At 35.7% G+C, this 24,601-nt stretch overlaps 1 protein-coding gene across 2 annotated transcripts in view; it reads left to right on the plus strand.

Annotated features, from left to right (window-relative positions):
- LOC117339316 overlaps window positions 1-24,113 on the plus strand; it is a 36,374-nt gene extending 12,261 nt beyond the window's left edge. For both annotated transcript variants that reach the window (XM_033900844.1, XM_033900843.1), the window contains 11 exons: window positions 5,764-5,834; window positions 6,002-6,118; window positions 8,041-8,118; window positions 9,734-9,773; window positions 10,609-10,887; window positions 11,797-11,891; window positions 15,822-15,950; window positions 18,505-18,579; window positions 18,934-18,969; window positions 19,607-19,757; window positions 20,213-24,113. In XM_033900844.1, the coding sequence (XP_033756735.1) occupies window positions 5,764-5,834; window positions 6,002-6,118; window positions 8,041-8,118; window positions 9,734-9,773; window positions 10,609-10,887; window positions 11,797-11,891; window positions 15,822-15,950; window positions 18,505-18,579; window positions 18,934-18,969; window positions 19,607-19,757; window positions 20,213-20,518 (1,377 nt within the window). In that variant the 3' untranslated portion in view covers window positions 20,519-24,113. The remainder of the gene's footprint in view (window positions 1-5,763; window positions 5,835-6,001; window positions 6,119-8,040; window positions 8,119-9,733; window positions 9,774-10,608; window positions 10,888-11,796; window positions 11,892-15,821; window positions 15,951-18,504; window positions 18,580-18,933; window positions 18,970-19,606; window positions 19,758-20,212) is intronic.
- Window positions 24,114-24,601: the final 488 nt, after the last annotated feature.

Raw genomic sequence — 24,601 nt, forward strand, 5'->3', positions numbered from 1 at the left:
ACATTTTTATATCCCGTACCTTTTGTGAATTATTGCAAACCTTTGCGCTGAACTCCGACATGTAAAAATAATACTGCTTTGTCGGTAGGGCGTAAAAATATACCTGCTGCCAGCCCCCATTGCGTGCTTGCAAATAGCGGATGTCTTCTATTCTTTTTAAACATTCTTCTTTCTGATATATCTCTTGACATTGCCTCTTTTTGGCCTTTAATTGAGCGTTTGACCCTGCCAGAAAGGCTTTGGGTCCTGACTCCTGGCCGTGAATTTACGACAATGGTAGTTGCTACTCCGACTTAACGGTCATTATGACACAGGGCAATTAGTCATCCTTAAATGAAGGATTAATGATTCGCCATGTACTGTTTCTGTTACTGATATATTTAAAGGGTATGGTTCGCATAGGTTATGATACAGTGTCTTCAGTTAGTTTATCCACGCACGGGTAAGTCATATCTTTCAGAGAGTTATTTCCATCCGTTTTACTATGGTATAGATATAAACTTGATAGCTGATAGGGTGGGGTGGTGAGACTGGGGGTAAATGTGTATGTGAATGGGCGTTCTTATATATGTATCTTGTATATCTCATCCGGTTATGGGTTTGGTTCGTCACGTTTCAATGAATGTACTCTATCACCTTCATCAGAAAAAGTAAACTAGTGAGTAATATATAGTTACACTTAGGCGTGAAGTGAACACGATTGTAATCAAATCCACAGGTAGACAACATGTATAGTTTAGTAGAAAACAAGATCATCCTGAACTCATCGGGTATTGTCCCTGAAACACGTAATTGTAAAAGCAAATGCCTCAAGGTGTTCCGAATGCAAAAAACGACCTGTTTATTGTATTACAATCTCGTTTTACGTCTCAAAGTAAATACAAGTGAAGCCACCGAAGCGACACGAATAAACCTTAATTAACGAATGTCTATTCACATATTCTCGTGTATCTTTGGTAACTCTATCGTGAAGATATCCCAGTATTTTATCATGAAAAACACATACATCTTTCACGTTTTTTATCGCTTCATGTGTATCTTTAAATGAAAATTTTAACGAAATACGAAAGTTTTGAACCATAAACTAAATACCAAAATGCTAAATCAGTAAGTATACCGACGATAATATTTATTTCTTCAGCCTTTTGTGAAAAAAAAATCGTCAATTTTTTGGGGAATAAATGACATTTTTGATTGTCTTCCATATTCAGTTCATTCAAAATTATCTGGCGTATAGACAGCTTTATTACTTACCCTAACCATGCCTTAAGATCAAAGCTTTACCATTAGTACAAAGTGTTAATTTGTGGCTTTGATGTGCGTCACTCCAGGTGCCTTTCCTTATATAGAACAACCCGTAGCACGCATACAAGTAATGTCGACACATGGAGGCCACGTCTTTAAAAGACCATTGCTGTTAATTATAACTAGGACGTTGAATACGATATATTACATAACCGATAGTGACTAAACAACCAATATATCCCATATACATTTATCTCATTGTTCATTTGCCATTACCTTTTGATATTTTTTTTACAATTAGAATATCTTCTATGTCTATGATTTGAAACATTATATTATTAAAGCGCTTCTATCCTATTTATAAAATCCCCATTGACGAACTCTTTAACTACCTAATACAGTACCGTTCTCATAATGAGAGATAAGTGTGTAGGTGCGGGTTGTAAAGTCATCCTAAGGGGAGACAATAAAACCAATAAATCTGCTAGAAACATAAAAAAGTACGAGTCTTCCTTTAGTCTGCGTTTCTCTTCTCTAGACGATGCAGATTATAAAGCTTTGACAGGTTGGACAAGAACAGTTTCTAGAAATTATTCCACATTGTTTGTATTCTATTGACACCGGTATTTATTCTCCAAACCACGAGAATAGCTGGTTAAGGGATGTTTTGCCAGATTTGGAATCACGTGGTTTGACAACAAAGATGCCGTCTTATATAAAACCTGGGCAAATTCAACATGACGACCTGCAAGCTAAAATTGATATATCCATAACTAAATCCATATGGGTTGCGGTGTCAGATTACGGACGCTCCAAGTAATGGCTGTTTTTCAAAACTTGGCTCAAACTATTTCATTGATGCCACCGAGGCACTCGTTAGACAACAGCCTGTTCGAATGGAATCCGAGGACCCATATATGTTAGAACACCAGAGCGAGACACAAAGAATAGAGTACTTGCTGACAAATGAAAGCGCCGTATACGCAGTAAGTGTTCACAACACCCTAGCTCAGTGTGTGAAATATGAGCCAGATCTTGACAGAAATTCCAAGTCACTGTTCGTCAAACTAGATGCAACTGTGGATAATTGTGACTTTCTAAATTTAGACATGGACTACTTTCGGACAATCTGCTGTAGTACATTCCAAATATCACTTGCAGCTGGCTAGATCGGTGAGCACCTCAGTGATGATGGTGACTATGATATCCTGACATTGAACGATGTCAGATCCACTCGAGGCACAAGAGCAATGTAAAACACAGCATGGCAACTCCGACATCATTAATCCCATAAAGTATTATTGTTGCTACTGGACAGAGAACCATGGTGTATGTGTCCACATAGCCAGTATCATATGCTATTTAGGATACTACATGCATTTAGAAACCAGTAAGCCTTTGAATCCAAAAGTCAGAAGTGTTTAAGACAAACCTCAAGTTATGTAGATTTTGCGACTAACCGTCATTTTCCATGTATTCGGTATGGTCGACTTGGACAACTAGATCTACAATGTAGACCAACACTAATATGGCCAATCAAATTTTTGGACGAGGAAGCCATATTGCATTCCAGAATAGGTGGTTCAATGTGCAAACCAACATAAATCTACCAAGTAGCGTTCTTGTCAAAAACATGATTCAGCAGTTGTGAGAACATTTGATATTTGCGGTTATCAGGGGACGTGGTGGTCATTTTAAAAGTGGAAATTTCACTTTAATTGATTATTAGTGTAGGTATCAGTCCCTGTGTACATATGGAACCAAGTAACATTTTATATCTGTTCACTTGACAATATTTTAATGCAAAACGGATTTTCCTCTATATTCGTTTTTCGTTTAAAAATTACACAGCCAGGTAATCAATTTTAATTACTCTACACAAAACTCCTTATTACTATTTTTTGCGGAATTTATTTATACTGATTGGAGATGTTTTTAGCACATACCAATAGACTGCAGTAGAAAGTAATGTATGTTCTCACTCAAAATCAATCACATTTTTATCTTTTATTCCTAATGTATTAAAATTGTAGCTTCCTGCTTTGAATATCTGATATCTGACATGTTATTATCAACATGTTCATATTTTGTTTTCTCAAATAAAAAATCATAATTTAAAACAAAATACAGAATTGATATTGTTGCACCCCACCTTTCCCTACCTTTTTACTGCGTAAGATATTATGATGAGCATGTATTTAGAATTCGAAAAATAAAATAAAGTACTGAATGTAAATTCTTAAAAATCTTAAACGTGACTGATTGCTGTAAACACATCAATTTGTTTGGATTATGTCCTTAATGTGTCGTTCGCCTATTATGGATATTTCTATTAAAGGGGTCGCCTTCTGTATGTGATTGACACAGATTTGTCAAGGTCGATTAATCCAATTAATTGTCCAAACTCAACAAGGGCTTGGCATGCAAGCATATTATTAAGACAGTTACCTTTAAAAACATCGAATAACAAATGCATAATATCTAAACTTGAATTGAAAAAAAAAATAAAGGCATTACCAAAGGGGAAAAAACGGAATTTAAACTGTAATCCGATGGCCGTAGAATAATATTATTTTTCTTTCTCCAATTTCTTTACAATTGTTAATCGACTTTTATCATGAACGATGTCATAGGAAAAAAACAATGCCACGGCCCCTGTTTGAAAAGAAATGGGATACTACCTGGGATGCGTCGACACACGAAGATAAACCTCGCAACATGTTTTGTCTTGATTTGACCCAGAGGCCAGTGATCACTTTAACACCCCAACAGCCCAGTTCAACCCCTAAACATGAATAAATTACCGAGATTTTAATAATTAAAAATGACAGATTTGTCAATTTACCACTATACTATTCTTCGTCCTTTTGGTAAATTATCACTATAGTAAACTTGGCCAGGTGTGTAAATTATTACTATAGTAAACTTGGCCAGATGTGTAAATTATTACTATAGTAAACTTGGCCGTGTTTGTTAATTATCACTATAGTAAACTTGGCCGTGTTTGTAAATTATCACTATAGTAAACTTGGCCAGGTGTGTAAATTATCACTATAGTAAACTTGGCCAGGTGTGTAAATTATTACTATAGTAAACTTGGCCAGATGTGTAAATTATTACTATAGTAAACTTGGCCGTGTTTGTTAATTATCACTATAGTAAACTTGGCCGTGTTTGTAAATTATCACTATAGTAAACTTGGCCAGGTGTGTAAATTATTACTATAGTAAACTTGGCCAGATGTGTAAATTATCACTATAGTAAACTTGGCCGTGTTTGTTAATTATCACTATAGTAAACTTGGCCGTGTTTGTTAATTATCACTATAGTAAACTTGGCCGTGTTTGTTAATTATCACTATAGTAAACTTGGCCGTGTTTATAAATTATCACTATAGTAAACTTGGCCGTGTTTGTTAATTGTCACTATAGTAAACTTGGCCGTGTTTGTTAATTATCACTATAGTAAACTTGGCCGTGTTTGTTAATTATCACTATAGTAAACTTGGCCGTGTTTGTTAATTATCACTATAGTAAACTTGGCCGTGTTTGTTAATTATCACTATAGTAAACTTGGCCGTGTTTGTTAATTATCACTATAGTAAACTTGGCCGTGTTTGTTAATTATCACTATAGTAAACTTGGCCGTGTTTGTAAATTATCACTATAGTAAACTTGGCCGTGTTTGTTAATTGTCACTATAGTAAACTTGGCCGTGTTTGTAAATTATCACTATAGTAAACTTGGCCGTGTTTGTTAATTGTCACTATAGTAAACTTGGCCGTGTTTGTAAATTATCACTATAGTAAACTTGGCCGTGTTTGTTAATTATCACTATAGTAAACTTGGCCGTGTTTGTAAATTATCACTATAATAAACTTGGCCGTGTTTGTAAATTATCACTATAGTAAACTTGGCCGTGTTTGTAAATTATCACTATAGTAAACTTGGCCGTGTTTGTTAATTATCACTATAGTAAACTTGGCCGTGTTTGTAAATTATCACTATAGTAAACTTGGCCGTGTTTGTAAATTATCACTATAGTAAACTTGGCCGTGTTTGTTAGTTATCACTATAGTTAACTTGGCCGTGTTTGTTAATTATCACTATATTTAACTTGACCGTGTTTGTTAATTATCACTATAGTTAACTTGGCCAAGTGTGTAAGTTATCACTAAAGTAAACTTGGTCAGGTGTGTAAATTACCATTATAGTAAAATTTGGCCATGCTTGTAATAAAACTTAGTTTAAAAAAATAGCTTAACCAGATTATTTATAGAATAAATTTGGCTTATTACCAAGTTTGCATTTTGTCTTTTATTAAAGACTAAAAAATCACCATGTATTACGTTGTTTTAAGTCACGTGAAATTTAGCAGCAGCAGCAACAACAACAACAAATAATGACCATGCCAGTCAATCTATAATACCATTATACTGTAATATAGCTGGTTTATCAGTACAATTCGGAAGTTTTATCTTTAGGTGCCTTTGCATTGTGTACTCTTTCTACTCCACAGATTGTTATGATTCCAGAGAGATCTCAGCTGGAGTTGCTGGCTTTGCCCAGATTGGAAGAACTATACAAGAGGTGAGCTCATTAACTGTCATATCTCTTAACTACATACTTAATAGGATTGGATCACGTGCGTTTTATTTAGTTTGTGATGCCATACGTTATCACAGCGCACGGGTAAATGTATGAAAAACAGCCGTTTTAAAACCAACGTTGATTTATTTTTTATAAACTTCTTTCAGAAACCTGAATAATCTTCAAATATTTTGTCCGGTAAAAACTGTCTTTGGTGGCACACATGATGGCTGGAATGTGTGTTCAACAGAACAGCGGAAGAAATGTGTTGTCTATCTTATCACGTGAGTAGAGTGCCGTTATTATATGGTCCATACAACATATGTATAGCTATTGTTCATGTACTTATGTCAACAGAGGAGATTATAAAACTAAAACTTAACGGAGGGGATGAAATGACTGATAACATAGTACAAAATGTTAACGGAGTGGGTGGACCAAATGACAGCATAGAACCAAACGTTAACGGAGGGGTGGAATAATTGATGGAATAGAACCAAACGTTAACGGAGGGGGTGGAATGATTGATGGTGTACAACCAAACGTTAACGGAGGGGTGGAATGATTGATGGTGTACAACCAAACGTTAACGGAGGGGGTGGAATGATTGATGGTGTACAACCAAACGTTAACGGAGGGGGTGGAATGACTGATGGTACAGAACTAAACATTAACGGAGCGGGTGGACTGACTGATGGTACACAACCAAACGTTAACGGAGGGGATGGAATGACTGATGGTACACAACCAAACGTTAACGGAGGGGATGGAATGACTGATGGTACACAACCAAACGTTAACGGAGGGGATGGAATGACTGATGGTACACAACCAAACGTTAACGGAGGGGGTGGAATGACTGATGGTACACAACCAAACGTTAACGGAGGGGATGGAATGACTGATGGTACACAACCAAACGTTAACGGAGCAGGTGGAATGACTGATGGTACACAACCAAACGTTAACGGAGGGGATGGAATGACTGATGGTACAGAACTAAACATTAACGGAGCGGGTGGACTGACTGATGGTACACAACCAAACGTTAACGGAGGGGATGGAATGACTGATGGTACACAACCAAATGTTAACGGAGGGGATGGAATGACTGATGGTACACAACCAAACGTTAACGGAGCGGGTGGAATGACTGATGGTACACAACCAAATGTTAACGGAGGGGATGGAATGACTGATGGTACAGAACTAAACATTAACGGAGTGGGTGGAATGACTGATGGTACAGAACTAAACGTTAACGGAGGGGATGGAATGACTGATGGTACAGAACTAAACATTAACGGAGCGGGTGGACTGACTGATGGTACACAACCAAATGTTAACGGAGGGGATGGAATGACTGATGGTACACAACCAAACGTAAACGGAGGGGGTGGAATGACTGATGGTACAGAACTAAACATTAACGGAGCGGGTGGACTGACTGATGGTACACAACCAAATGTTAACGGAGGGGATGGAATGACTGATGGTACACAACCAAATGTTAACGGAGGGGATGGAATGACTGATGGTACACAACCAAACGTTAACGGAGGGGATGGAATGACTGATGGTACACAACCAAATGTTAACGGAGGGGATGGAATGACTGATGGTACACAACCAAACGTTAACGGAGGGGGTGGAATGACTGATGGTACACAACCAAACGTTAACGGAGTGGGTGGAATGACTGATGGTACAGAACTAAACATTAACGGAGTGGGTGGAATGACTGATGGTACAGAACTAAACGTTAACGGAGTGGGTGGAATGCTTGATGGAATAGAACCAAACGTTAACGGAGGGGGTGGAATGCTTGATGGTACAGAACTAAACATTAACGGAGTGGTTGGAATGACTGATGGTACAGAACTAAACATTAACGGATCGGGTGGAATGACTGATGGTACAGAACTAAACGTTAACGGAGTGGGTGGAATGACTGATGGTACAGAACTAAACATTAACGGAGCGGGTGGAATGACTGATGGTACACAACCAAACGTTAACGGAGGGGGTGAAATGAGTGATGGTACACAACCAAACGTTAACGGAGGGGGTGAAATGACTGATGGTACAGAACTTAACGTTTACGGAGGGGGTGAAATGACTGATGGTACAGAACTATACGTTTACGGAGGGGATATAATAATATTGTATCTGTACAAATCATGTTGATAATATTTTTGTGTTACAGGAGTAATCCAAACCCCAGTTCATTTTTGGCGGAACTCAGCTCTATATGGGGATGCCAGGTCTTCAAAATAGAACAAAAGTAAGTCCCGTCAAGGCCAAATACTGTAGCGTTACGCCAAGTGAACCGTGAACTAGTATTGATAATCGGATCAGTATCTAATTATAAAAAACAGCAGTACACTTACTGGACAGATACGGAGAGGATTTAGGACCGTTACACGTAGTGGACAATGATAAGCGTTATAGAAATACCTCCATATGGGGGTATCAGGACTTTTAGTGCTCTCTTCCAACCAATTATTGTGACATCAGGGCACGTGAACCGTGGAAAGGAACTGATAAAAATTGCTTTCAATAAATTATGGAAATAATAAATATCTAATAGTCGGATTAGTGGATGAAAATCTAATTTCAAAACACGGTAGTTTACTTATTGGAAAGCTGCAGGTAGGACTCAAAACAGGTTCACATAACGATAATGTACAACAGATCTTAGGGGGATCCTGGCGCCCACCATTGTGTGACGTATATTGGTTCTAAAGAAATATGATAATTTCTGTATTTTTCTGTACTTTCTTCCAGTTATCTCTTTATAATCATCTGTTCTGTCAATATGTGGTATTCACAAAACATGTCTGGACGTTTCTTCTTCTGATACGACCCAAACATGCACAATTAGAGCCATGAGACTTTAAAGATATGTCAGGAAATAACAATAGCATGCTTCTTCTGTCATTTCTAAATCACCTGTTGTGAACACTTGGCGGTCAATGGAAATGTGCATTTGGTATTAGTGAAATATCTACGTCAACATTGCCGTCTGGCAGCCGATTTTGTTTTCCTTCAAGTCTCCAAATTGATCATTTGTAATTTTGAGAAAAATCTATGAAGCAGTTTCTGAGAGATGCCGATAACAATTTTGCGTCAATGGTCAACATTCAAAATGGCAACCAGTCAGTCATTATTGTTTTCACCTTAGTCTCAAAAATTAAACAAGCATAACTTGGGAACAGAGGGAGCTTATATGTTCGAAACATATTTTTGCAGTGCTTTTCAAGAAATAACGATAGCAAACTTCAACTAGTAAAATTTAAAATGGGTGTCTGTCAGCCATTTTGTTTTCTTGGACGGACCTAAAATTGAATGGGCAGAGAAAGGGACCAAGGGGATCTACACTTCAAATATTTTTTTTTTGGGGGGGGGGGGGGGGGGGGGGGGGGGGGGGGGGGGGGGGGGGGGGGGGGGGATCCATCCAGTGTACCTTCTAATGTTACAATTTTCTGTAGACACATATAAATTGGAAATCATTGAGGGATCTTCCATTTTCCTTCTTGCTAATTTCATTACATCATTCTCGGTTCATGCACAAAAGGACCTAACGAAACACTCGAAAGTATCCGATTGGAAAAAGTAACGAATTTTTATAATGTTTCTAAGTGTTATATCGGAAACGTTTAGAAAATACTAGTTATTTAATCCAGTGCTGTAAGATAAGGACATATATTGTATACTAATCTTCTAAAACAGCTGTTGACATTTTAGCATGCTCTCAAATTCTGTCTGTTGTATATCAGATGCGGCAAACGACACAGGGAACATCAAATGACGCATTAGAAATAATTAACATCATAATAATATTGAACTATATGTACAAATACAAAATGTAACTATTTTATATTTTCAATTATATTCAGGGACTGCAACGAAAACACGCTGAGGCAGATCAGTGACAAGGTGAGTCTAGAGTTACCATGACGCTAGCTAGCTTTCGGGAAAACTGCGATTGTGCTTGAATATTTTTTTATAAAATATAGAGGATATCTAACAGTGTAGCTGCGCACTCGTGAAAAATATCAAAATATTAGCCCCACTCGTGAAATATATTTGATATTACTGAAGACACTGTTAGATATTCTGTTTATTACATTTTTTATCAATAAAAACCCTACCCCGTATGCTAACTAGGACTACAGCGATAATTCGTAAACAAAAAAATAGTTTCCCCTGTCCAGGTGCTGACATATATGTCGGGCTTTCTGATTGGTCAATTATCTTGGTATTTTCTAATCATTGATTTGATTGGTCAAATCAGCAAAAGTGATATTTTTCACTAGTGAAAAATATGATATTTGTCACTAGTGAAAAATATGATATTTGTCACTAGTGAAAAATATGACATTTGTCACTAGTGAAAAATATCACTTTTATAGAATGAATAATTTTTGATATTTCACTGGTAAAAATGTAATAAATAAGTATATTCGTATGAAATTCTCTTTTCTTACCTGCTACTCAAGGTAGGATTGAAGTTATGCATGTTGCATGATCATTTTGCATACGAAAATTCCCGAGAAGTCGCAGGAGCATAACCGACGACTTTGTGTTACTCTACACAGGCAATACCTCAGGCACCAGACAGGGCACATGTACCGTACGAATCGGTACAGAGAATGATATGTGTATACATATCTCTGCTAATTTACACAGCTTTTGAGACCCCCCTCCCCCTCCCCCTATTACATATACATTACATTACATATATCAGAATGTTTTATCCTTACCTTTATAGCACAAAAGTATAGATATATTCGCTGTTGACGTGGACGACTCGGAAGCCATTTTGCTGCAAAGAATGATGTCTTTGGGTGTCGTTAATCGAATCAAACAACTATTAGTAACTTTTCATGGCGACATGGAGGGAAATTTGAATGCCAAACAGTACCAGGACAGACTGGCTTTACAAAGAGACCTACTCCACCAAGGATATCGAATATTCCACCGCACTCGGAACACTCAGTGCACGCATTGTGACAAAACACCAAGACCCGGATGTGTGACCCTCAGTATGGTAAGTGCGTGTAACAAAGGTGCCTTGATATTTTTATATTTTTCTAAAAAATGTTTTTTACAAAATACAAAAGTAGAATTGCAATAATTTATATTTTAAAAAAGTGTCAATTATTTCCATTCCACGGCCTTTAATGGATAATATATTTTGCATGATCATGTAGTATGCTATTGAAAATATCAGATCTGGAAAGTAAGAAAATTTGGGGTGTCAAAGTTAAGGAATGCTAAATAAAAATTGTATTTTAAGCTCATACCAATTCAACATTGGAACCAAAGTTTAAGGAAAAATCAATTGGAAACTGAAAAGTAGGTCACGACGCCTTAATGTACGTGTGGTCAAATATGATATCAAATGCCTGAGAATCTGATCCAAAACTTAATTAACCGTCCCCAAAATAACTTGTCATCAATAATCGTATACCGCAATGGAAGTATAATTTATATTCGACAAGTTACTGATCCTCCAGCACCCGAGTGAGGAATCGGTGAGGGATCTGGTTGCAGGGCCCCAAAAGCGTCAAATAGTGTATACACAAGTCGAACTTTGATAAATTATCTCCAACAGGCGAAGAGAACCTATAGTCGGTAAATTTGCGTGTAATGATTAGGGTCACGGAGTGCATTTTCAGCATCAGATAATGAATCGTGTATGTCGATTAAGGAATAAACTGCATCATACATTCCCCTCTAGTTCTGTCGCTGATGAATGTTTCGAGAATTCCATTTCATACCTTCATTGGTGATTACAAATTCCACTCTCTGTTTGTCATTAGAAAGCTGATCCCTTTCCCCCCTATATATAGCAACTTTGATGCTATCCTTGGAACGGTTGTCACTTGTAAAGTTGTCATTTTTACTATAAATAGATACCAGAATTTTTACAGTTTTCGCGTTTCCTTACCCACAGATGCTACCTTCCCAAGTGAAAGCACCTCTAGTGATACCTTCAGAAACATATCTTGGTAACCTTACCTCTAACCAACTCAACAGGTTTTATCACAGGTAAATATATCATTGTCATTACTACAGGTAAATATACCATACCATTACTACAGGTAATATACCATATCATTACTACAGGTAAATATACCATATCATTATTACAGGTAAATATACCATACCATTACTACAGGTTATATACCATATCATTACTACAGGTAATTATACCATATCATTACTACAGGAAAATATATCATATCATTACTACAGGTAAACATACCATATCATTACTACAGGTAATATACCATATCATTACTACAGGTAAATATATCATATCATTACTACAGGTAATATACAATATCATTACTACAGGTAAATATATCATATCATTACTACAGGAAAATATATCATATCATTACTACAGGTAATATACCATATCATTACTACAGGTAAATATACCATACCATTAGTACAGGTAATATACCATATCATTTCTACAGGTAAATATACCATATCATTACTACAGGTAATATACCATATCATTACTACAGGTAAATATACCATGCCATTACTACAGGTAATATACCATATCATTACTACAGGTAAATATATCATATCATTACTACAAGTAATATACCATATCATTACTACAGGTAAATAGACCATATCATTACTACAGGTAAATATACCATACCATTACTACAGGTAATATACCATATCATTACTACAGGTAATTATACCATATCATTACTACAGGTAAATATATCATATCATTACTACAGATAAATAGACCATATCATTACTACGGGTAAATATATCATATCATAACTACAGGTGAATATACCATATCATTACTACAGGTAAACATACCATATCATTACTACAGGTAAATATACCATATCATTACTACAGGTAAATATACCATATCATTACTACAGGTAAATATACCATATCATTACTACAGGTAAATATACCATATCATTACTACAGGTAAATATACCATACCATTACTACAGGTAAATATACCATACCATTACTACAGGTAAATATACCATATCATTACTACAGGTAATTATACCATACCATTACTACAGGTAAACATACCATATCATTACTACAGGTAAATACATCATTATCATTACTACAGGTAATTATACCATATAATTACTACAGGTAATATACCATATCATTACTACAGGTAAATATATCATATCATTACTACAGGTAAATAGACCATATTATTACTACAGGTAAATATATCATATCATTACTACAGGTAAATATACCATATCATTACTACAGGTAAATATACCATATCATTACTACAGGTAATTATACCATATCATTACTACAGGTAAACATACCATATCATTACTACAGGTAAATAGACCATATCATTACTACAGGTAAATATATCATATCATTACTACAGGTAAATATACCATATCATTACTACAGGTAAATATATCATATCATTACTACAGGTAATTATACCATACCATTACTACAGGTAATATACCATATCATTACTACAGGTAAATATACCATATCATTACTACAGGTAAATATACCATATCATTACTACAGGTAAATATACCATATCATTACTACAGGTAAACATACCATATCATTACTACAGGTAAACATACCATATCATTACTACAGGTAAACATACCATATCATTACTACAGGTAAACATACCATATCATTACTACAGGTAAATATACCATATCATTACTACAGGTAAACATACGATAACATTACTACAGGTGACTATACCATACCATTACTACAGGTAATTATATCATATCATTACTACAGGTAAATATATCATATCATTACTACAGGTAAATAGACCATATCATTACTCCAGGTAATTATACCATACCATTACTACAGGTTATATACCATATCATTACTACAGGTAATTATACCATATCATTACTACAGGTAAATATATCATATCATTACTACAGGTAAATAGACCATATCATTACTACGAGTAAATATATCATATCATAACTACAGGTAAATATACCATATCATTACTACAGGTAAACATACCATATCATTACTACAGGTAAACATACCATATCATTACTACAGGTAAATATACCATATCATTACTACAGGTAAATATACCATATCATTACTACAGGTAAATATACCATATCATTACTACAGGTAATATACCATATCATTACTACAGGTAATATAACATATCATTACTACAGGTAAATATACCATACCATTACTACAGGTAAATATACCATACCATTACTACAGGTATATATACCATATCATTACTACAGGTAATTATACCATACCATTACTACAGGTAAACATACCATATCATTACTACAGGTAAATATATCATTATCATTACTACAGGTAATTATACCATATCATTACTACAGGTAATATACCATATCATTACTACAGGTAAATATATCATATCATTACTACAGGTAAATAGACCATATCATTACTACAGGTAAATATATCATATCATTACTACAGGTAATTATACCATATCATTACTACAGGTAAACATACCATAGCATTACTACAGGTAAATAGACCATATCATTACTACAGGTAAACATACCATATCATTACTACAGGTAAATAGACCATATCATTACTACAGGTAAATATATCATATCATTACTACAGGTAAATATACCATATCATAACTACATGTAAATATATCATATCATTACTACAGGTAATTATACCATACCATTACTACAGGTAATATACCATATCATTACTACAGGTAAATATACCGTATCATTACTACAGGTAAATATATCATATAATTACTACAGGTAAATATACCATATCATTACTACAGGTAAATATACCATATCATTACTACAGGTAAGTATACCATATCATTACTACAGGTAAATATACCATATCATTACTACAGGTAAACATACCATATCATTACTACAGGTAAACATACCATATCATTACTACAGGTAAACATACCATATCATTACTACAGGTAAATATACCATATCATTACTACAGGTAAACATACGATAACATTACTACAGGTAACTATACCATACCATTACTACAGGTATATATGCCATATCATTACTACAGTTAATTATACCATATCATTACTACAGGTAAACATACCATATTATTACTACAGCTATATTTAGCGGTTATCACCACAGGCGATATAAAATACATGATGCATATTGGTATTTCTTTTATTTTATATGGAAATTGTCGTTAGCTATTATTCTTATAAAATGACGCCAGACCCCAAAAGTCACTATCGAACCGAAATTTGATATTTATTTGATAATTATTTGATATTTATTTCCAATACTCTACATAACACCTGTAATATATATAGTATATGAATTACTAGAAAGTTACAGCCAAAATCAGATTAATAATACCACACGAACTGACTCAAAAATAACTAATAAAATCGAAATGTTTTAGGAAAGTACGTACATTTTTTAATTAATTCCTCTTTCTTTTCTACACTAGAATTGAATACTTTAAACAATAGTTGATGACCCACACTCGTGATATCCTATTTAATTCCTGCTTGTGGATAGAAAAATAATAGCTACACAAAGGCATCAATAAATCCCCTCAAATATAGTCGTGTCTGGGCCAACATGATCTGACGAAATTGACGAAACTGTGTCTACCGGTGATAGTTTTAAAACATTTATAACAGTTAAAGAATAATATAATTTCTGTTAACATTTTTATTTTTTGTTGTTTGGTAATGAAAATCATGCAGTACTTAGTTGTACTGTCACTTTACTCGTAATCATGTATGGCCTATCGGTGATTCATACCTTGTAAGTACGAATTTCAATTACCAATTTAAATCAATGAGATAAATGTATATTCATTGCCATACAATTTAACAACACATTTTACAGCATACATTAAAATCATAATCCATGGTAGTACTTATAAAGATGCATTGCTTTTTCCCCTTCTGTGAAGATATCTTTTGACGACACAGACCTTTTGTAAGAAGCTATCCCCAATGGGCAGCCACGGGAGAGGTGGTTGGGAAGTTTGTGCAGACAAACCGTACAGTCCCACTGTGCCATGTCTCATATATTCGTTTGGGTGAGTAGCTCGCTATGTATAGTCCCAGTGTGTCCTGTCTCGTGTACTCGTTTGGGTGAGTAGCTCGCTATGTATAGTCCCAGTGTGTCCTGTCTCGTGTACTCGTTTGGTTGAGTAGCTCGCTATGTATAGTCCCAGTGTGTCCTGTCTCGTGTACTCGTTTGGGTGAGTAGCTCACTATGTATAGTCCCAGCGTCCTGTCCCGTGTACTCGTTTGGTTGAGTAGCTCGCTATGTATAGTCCCCGTGTGTCCTGTCTCGTGTACTCGTTTGGGTGAGTAGCTCGCTATGTATAGTCCCAGTGTGTCCTGTCTCGTGTACTCGTTTGAGTAAGTAGCTCGCTATGTATAGTCCCAGTGTGTCCTGTCTCGTGTACTCGTTTGAGTGAGTAGCTCGCTATGTATAGTCCCAGTGTGTCCTGTCTCGTGTACTCGTTTGGGTGAGTAGCTCACTATGTATAGTCCCAGTGTGTCCTGTCTCGTGTACTCGTTTGGTTGAGTAGCTCGCTATGTATAGTCCCAGTGTGTCCTGTCTCGTGTACTCGTTTGGTTGAGTAGCTCGCTATGTATAGTCCCAGTGTGTCCTGTCTCGTGTACTCGTTTGGGTGAGTAGCTCACTATGTATAGTCCCAGTGTGTCCTGTCTCGTGTACTCGTTTGGTTGAGTAGCTCGCTATGTATAGTCCCAGTGTGTCCTGTCTCGTGTACTCGTTTGGGTGAGTAGCTCGCTATGTATAGTCCCAGTGTGTCCTGTCTCGTGTACTCGTTTGGGTGAGTAGCTCGCTATGTATAGTCCCAGTGTCCTGTCTCGTGTACTCGTTTGGTTGAGTAGCTCACTATGTATAGTCCCAATGTGTCCTGTCTCGTGTACTCGTTTGGGTGAGTAGCTCGCTATGTATAGTCCCAGTGTGCCATGTCTCATATATTCGTTTGGGTGAGTAGCTCGCTATGTATAGTCCCAGTGTGTCCTGTCTCGTGTACTCGTTTGGTTGAGTAGCTCACTATGTATAGTCCCAGTGTGCCATGTCTCATATATTCGTTTGGGTGAGTAGCTCACTATGTATAGTCCCAGTGTGCCATGTCTCATATATTCGTTTGGGTGAGTAGCTCGCTATGTATAGTCCCAGTGTGTCCTGTCTCGTGTACTCGTTTGAGAGAGTAGCTCGCTATGTATAGTCCCAGTGTGTCCTGTCTCGTGTACTCGTTTGAGTGAGTAGCTCGCTATGTATAGTCCCAGTGTGTCCTGTCTCGTGTAACCGTTTGGGTGAGTAGCTCGCTATGTATAGTCCCAGTGTGTCCTGTCTCGTGTACTCGTTTGGGTGAGTAGCTCGCTATGTATAGTCCCAGTGTGTCCTGTCTCGTGTACTCGTTTGGTTGAGTAGCTCGCTATGTATAGTCCCAGTGTGTCCTGTCTCGTGTACTCGTTTGGGTAAGTAGCTCGCTATGTATAGTCCCAGTGTGTCCTGTCTCGTGTACTCGTTTGGTTGAGTAGCTCGCTATGTATAGTTTTAGTGCCCTGTCTCGTGTACTCATTTGAGTCTTGAATATAGAACTTAAACCAACTGTATCGACTGATTAGATAATATGAGTTGTCGACGTCAGACGTGTTTGTTGCTATTTGCAAAAATTTGGTATGCCTAGTTATTCCGTTGTCACCACTCATTTGAGATTGTTACTTAACCCGGATTTGACCTAGATTTGTATGGCAGGTGTGGTCGTGACCTAGATTTGTATGGCGGGTGTGGTCGTGACCTAGATTTGTATGGCGGGTGTGGTCGTGACCTGGATTTGTATGGCGGGTGTGGTCGTGACCTAGATTTGTATGGCAGGTGTGGTCGTGACCTAGATTTGTATGGCGGGTGTCGCCGTGACCTAGATTTGTATGGCGGGTATCGTCGTGACCTAGATTTGTATGGCAGGTGTCGTCGTGACCTAGATTTGTATGGCGGGTGTCGTCGTGACCTAGATTTGTATGGCGAGTGTCGTCGTGACCTAGATTTGTATGGCGGGTGTGGTCGTGACCTGGATTTGTATTGCGGGTGTGGTCGTGACCTAGATTTGTATGGCGGGTGTGGTCGTGACCTAGATTTGTATGGCGGGTGTCGTCGTGACCTGGATTTGTATGGCAGGTGTCGTCGTGACCTAGATTTGTATGGCGGGTGTCGTCGTGACCTAGATTTGTATGGCGTGTGTCGTCGATGAAGCAGAAGACGCTTATTCTTCCGCTCTTAGTCGCGTTTTATTCATTTTTGTTTTGTTTTTTTATTTCATTTTTATTTCATTTTTTGTTGTTTATATTTTCCCCTCTTTTAATCGAATCTGAGCCTGTATTATAGTTTCGTTATTATGTCGGTATTCTCTCTCTCTCTCGTTTTTATGGAAAATATTCGTTATCTTAACATTTTAACTTACTTTTAACATACATACGGTTAAGGTTATTGTACAATAAATCAAGACTTAACACATGTAAATGTTTGCTGTCTTAATTCTCTGGCTTAGATCTGTCTATGATGGATATGTAAATCATATAATCTAACAAACTCTTGTATCACTATAGATCCGCCGATGATTGGGCGTTCGACAGTGCAATGGCCAATCACTTTGGATGTGAAGTACATAGTTTCGATCCAAGGTAATATATCTACATATATAAGACACTCAAAATACAGAAAGGTTATGGGTAGTGTGGTAGCTAACAAATAAAAGTATAAGGTATTTTATTATCTTAACTCAAGCACAAATAATAGAACTGAATATTAGAAACTTCCATTTTAATAAGATTTGTCAAAGTTTAATGAAAAATATGCATCCATAAATGTAATATCTAAAATGGAAGCCAATAGGATATCCGTTTTATCACATGCACTACATGTATATATATCTATACAGTCTACAACATACTTACTCATTACACAAAATGGATGGCAGTATAAATTATAGTTTTGGTAAAACTTCTTTTGATTTAACGTCTTTTCGTTTGTTCCAGATATCAAAATACAAAATCTAACGGCAACGGTACCAGGTAATTACACGCCCTCCCCCAAAATAATTCTAAAAATGTAACATTTGTGCTTACCTGTTATATTAAGTCAAACAAGCTGACTTGTTGACCAAATTTCACCTGGAGGTAAAAATGGATTCGCAAAACCGATATGTGAGTTAGAAACTTTTGTAATGGCATGCAATTATTGGTCTAATACAAAATTGGATTATCAACTAACAGTACGTGTATATGGATAAGCAGCTTTTCGTACACAAGAGAATTGGCAAATTTTAGTACTCAAATGGATTCGCATCTTTCGTACAAGAGTTGTTTAGCATCATTTCTTACACAAGTGGGTAGTTACCGTAGAAAACAATACCAGTGAATAAAAAATAACTAAACTCAACAAATAACGCATCAACGTTTTGTCCTTGTAGGAAAGCTATGAAAGTAAATACGTATATAACTATATGTATAGCATCAGTTTAATTTTCAAATGACCCATTCGACCAATAGGCGAATACAAAATGTAGAAAATAAAAATGTTATAAAAATCAAAAATGAGAAAGTATAATTCCCTTGCTAATACACAAATCACCATGACATGCATCGCCATATATGAGTGATTTGGCGGGCCTTGTCATGAGAATGTCAACATGATTTTGTCTGTTGACAGCGACATGGTACCGAGTAACAACAGGGCAGGAGCAGTTATCTACCATAGTGGTGCACTCTGGGATAGAAATACAAACATCCGGAGACCAGATGGACAGATATGGACCGGTGTAACATTAAAAACAATCAAGAAAAAATTACGGCATTTGAATGTAAGATTTGTTTTTACATATTCAATAATGTACATGTATATGAATAGATAGGCTGCATAATTAACTTCATAGATAGGGACTAGCAAGAAATGTCGAGAATTTCATATATCTCATTGACGCTCGATCATACTATCTTCAAAAAATCTGTGTTCTAGTGAGTTTCAGATAGACAGAGATATATTCTGTATGCCCCTGAAATATGTCATAGAAATTCGAAATTCAGGGATTTTTCATGTGTCTTTGTTAAAGAAAATGCACGTTAGTATAAAAGTCGCGTCAGAAAGTTTGGACTATAATGATTTTGTAATTCTCAAACAGATTTCAGCCTAACTGATTAAATATGTAAATGGATGCGTTCAAGTTCGCCTTTAATACCTCGAAGGTGCGAAGACAATATACGATTAGAACATGTTCTTCATTATTCATATAATTAACAATAACATATTCATTTTCAGAAGCAGCTTGACGTGCTAAGAATTGACATAGACTCTTCCGAGTGGAAAGTGTTGCCCTCATTAATCAGTTCAGGTTTACTTAGACAAGTAAAGCAGCTACTGTTGGAGCTGCATGGTGATGTTGATGATGGAGGAGACCAATACCACCAAAGACTCCTAGTGTTACGAAATCTTCATGACATCGGCTTCAGGTCATTTTGGGCTCTAGCGAAACCGGATGACAGAGATCAGTTTATGTCTACATTTACTAAGACAAAAGTGACAAAAATCTACCAATTAAATCTAATAAATATATATGTAATTTAATTCAAACAGTTTAATTTAATCTATATTGATATAGATGTTGTCGAAAAAGCTCTCATTGCGTATTTTACTATTTCAGGTGGCAAATGGATTTAAAGATTATTTTGCATTTTGTCATGTAGGTATTTTATTACATTTATCAACGGTCCCTTTGATTGTAAATCTCCGTAGTCATAGCAACTGTCACGTTATTCTAGAAAACCATTTTTATTATTGTCATTGTTATCTTTTAAACTTCTTCTATGAAGGACTGTTCAAAAATTCCATATGATGGTACATGTATAGTTTATATTCGTAGTTTTGCAAATTTCTCGAAACGCATCAATTGTGTGTCTAATTATATGATGACTAATTTTAATATAAGCAACACTTTTACATAACATATCTTGCCTTTATGTCTCTTTGCCAACTTTGATGCCATGCTCGAAGTGCCACTTAGCTGAGGATAGAAATACCGCGAAGGATTGACCATGTCCGTCACTTTTCAGTGTTTCATTTCAAGCTAAACACATTGAATATTGCAAAAATCGAATATACATTAACACACAACTATTGATATAACTATCTTATGCAAATGAATTTAAGCTCAATGAGTAAATAGTTTTTCTTTTTAATATTGTTTATAAGTTGAATCTTTTACAACTCTATTTCCTTATCAATAGGGTGTGTTAGCTCAGAGCAATAATAAATATGAAATTCATATAAAAATCTCTTATTATGTATATCGTGTAAATTATCCCCACGTGACAAACTGTAAGGGAATCGAACGCACACAATAAGAAAATTGATTAACAGATTAAAAACGTGCAAAATCAATTCATGAATCTCATGAACCAAACTGATCAAACTTTCCTTTTCACAAGAGGTAATTTGTACATGTGAGAAGAAATATTTAATTGCATGCCATAAGTAGATATGCATTGAAAATTTTAATTATAATGTGTTGCATATTCAGCTATCTGGACCTGTGCTGACCGTGGTGCGAGGAGCGTTTGTCTTCTCTGCTTTTAATAGTGAGATCGTGTGATGCACTTTTTTATATGGTCCGATGAGCGCTTGTCTTTTGTGGTTTAAATAGTGATATCTTAGAACAAACGTGTTTTTAACATGGTGTGATAAACCTTTGTATCCTAGGCTATGGTGTTCGACACGGAAGTCTTACTGTTCTGATATTTAACTTTGTGTACATATATCTGAGAGAGCATTAATAATCAACATAAGGAAATCCCGTCTGTCTCGCATCATACTATGAATAAATGTGTGTGTACTTGGATAAACACTGAGCTTTATGTGTTGAAGCATTTGATAAAAGATGTTACCTCGGCGACTGCTTCACGCCAAAAAAATGTACATTGTATACAGAGGCGCCCATAAAAACGAATGATCGCTTGGAATGTGGTAATAGTGTAAAGTATGTAGCTTTTGGAATGTGGTAATAGTGTAAAGTATGTAGCTTTTGGAATGTGGTAATAGTGTAAAGTTGGATGAATTGTTTTAGGGCGGTAATAGGGTTAATTATGTAACTTTTGGAGAGCGGTAAAAGTGTAAAGTATGTAGCTTTTGGAGGGTGGTAAAAGTGTAAAGTATGTAACTTTTAGAGGATGGTAATCGTGTTAAGTTAGTAACCTTTGGAGAGCGGTAATAGTGTGAAGTATGTAGCTTTTGGAGGATGGTAATAGTGTTAAGTATGTAGCTTTTGGGGGATGATAATAGTGTAAACCTGGTATTTTTTTGAGCACGGTAGTAGTGTAAAGTATGTAGCTTTTGGAGGATGGTAATAATGTAAAATATACAGCTTTTGGAAAGCTGAAAAGTGTTAAGTATGTAACTTTTGGAGGATGGTAATAGTGTAAAGTATGTAGCTTTTGGGGGATGATAATAGTGTAAACCTGGTATTTTTTTGAGCGCGGTAATAGTGTAAAGTATGTAGCTTTTGGAGGATGGTAATAGTGTAAAGTATGTAGCTTTTGGAGGATGGTAATAGTGTAAAGCTGGTATTTCTGGAGCGCGGTAATAGTGTAAAGAATGTAACAGTATGTAACTTTTGGACTGTGGTGATAGTGTAAAGTATGTAACGTTTGGAGGGTGGTAACGGTGTAAAGTATGTAACTTTTGGAGGGTGGTGATAGTGTAAAGTATGTAACTTTTGGAGGGTGGTGAAAGTGTAAAGTATGTAACAGTATGTAACTTTTGGAGGGTGGTGATAGTGTAAAGGGTTTAGTTTTAGGTATTGTATCAAAACTACAACAGTATTCTTGTTTTCAATCAATCTTATAATATCACTCTTTGTCGGCGGCGGAGTACCTTTAAGATATAGATGACGATGTGGTCATGGTGACCAGTTCCCTACCCTGATAAATCAGTACGGCTACGACTTCCTTATATAGTGTGTTAAGCAGTTAAAATGCAATCTCCATAGATCTAATTTAGATCTAGTATCTGTGTTCCTCTTGATTAATAGAATTATTAATAGCATATACTATATAATGTTTAAATGTGTGTTATTTATAACTTTATTTTGTTATTTTTGAAATGGACAGGCTGCAATGCTACAACGTACATTGCGTTTCAAGTTGTGACAGTTAAGTTGTATTAGGCGTGAACGATACCACAATTTAACAAAGACATTCCTTCATAACAAGTTGTTTAACGTCAGTACTAGAAACATTTCTAGACTATGTGATATCATATATTAGATATCGTCCGATTTTCCTCATTTCTCATTGGCTAAAACATGGTTACCCGAAGGTTAGTATTGTGAGATATTGACCAGGGCCCGGTTGTTTCTAATTTTGAAAACACTGAATTGATATTGCGTTTATGACGTCATAATTATTGTAACCAATGTAATTTTCCTGTTATCAAGATAACTTTTGATGCAATTCCATCCGTTTGCAAACAAGCAAGTTCCATATCAAATATAAAAATTAAGGACCTTTGATCACTCTGCTGTTATAACGACCTGGTAGAATATAATTCATTTGATTCTATCAGATCGGTGCAACAACATATTGACCTCGCCAAATGTCCATAAGCAACATTTTTAGGTTAATACATATTAACATCAGATCAAAATATTGATATCACTTAATGTTTTGGTGCTAACAACATTATTGTCATTTTTGTACATTTTGTTGGTATTTTTTCTTTTATATCACCATACATGACTTGTTTAGTTCACAGATTATATTGTAATGGTCTTTATCTATTTTATTAGGTTTTAATAAAGTCACTAGTTTTAGTTAAATCCATTCATTCTAGTCTTAAAGTGGCTGATATATTTTCCTACATTACATTGGATGATAATAGTTTGTTTTTATTTACAGTTTCAGTAACAAATCTCTTTCAACACGCTGTTAATAAATAGAGTATTTTATTGCAAAACAATGCAAAGATTTAAACATTTATACTTATAGTGACACTGATAGATTTTAGTAGTCAATACATGCTTGCTGATTAGATCCACCTTAATTGTCGTGAACACAACTAACTCCAATTTGTTCAAAGCTTTGCTTTTATGCTCAGGACTTATGTACCATTTATAAAACATAATTTGTTGGGAATTTCACTTTTGAATAAAACCATCATACATATCTCTCGCGCCTCGTTTGTTTTCTTGTTTATGACTTTAATAATGGCTGGGATCAATGGTTGAATAAAATTATCTGCAACATTGTCCTGTCTGCATGCAGTCCAAAGCGGTGAATAAATCTCTTTAACAGTTAAAGATTAGATCATTTGGGAGAGGAGCAGTATGTTTAAGAAGGCTCTTTATAAGAAAATAATCATTTGTATTATAGCAAACCTTATTTGGTATATAGCAAATACTCTTTTCAAACCAGGTTTTCTTTTTTGATCGATGAATTGAACCTTAAAATTATACCTTTAATGACAACTGATTTTATGTATCATGAATGTGTTCTACATTTAAACGTTGATTTTGAATGTTAATGGAAGAATAATGAGAACTTATGTAACTAGACTTACTAGCATTTGTCCATTTACAATATTAATTCACAAACCAGATATCTTTTAACCGAAACATGTCAGCATCAAGCTACTAAAAATAGCTGATGGCTACCTATG

The sequence above is a fragment of the Pecten maximus genome, chromosome 12 (genome assembly GCF_902652985.1).
Source record: "Pecten maximus chromosome 12, xPecMax1.1, whole genome shotgun sequence".
NCBI lineage: Eukaryota > Metazoa > Mollusca > Bivalvia > Pectinida > Pectinidae > Pecten > Pecten maximus.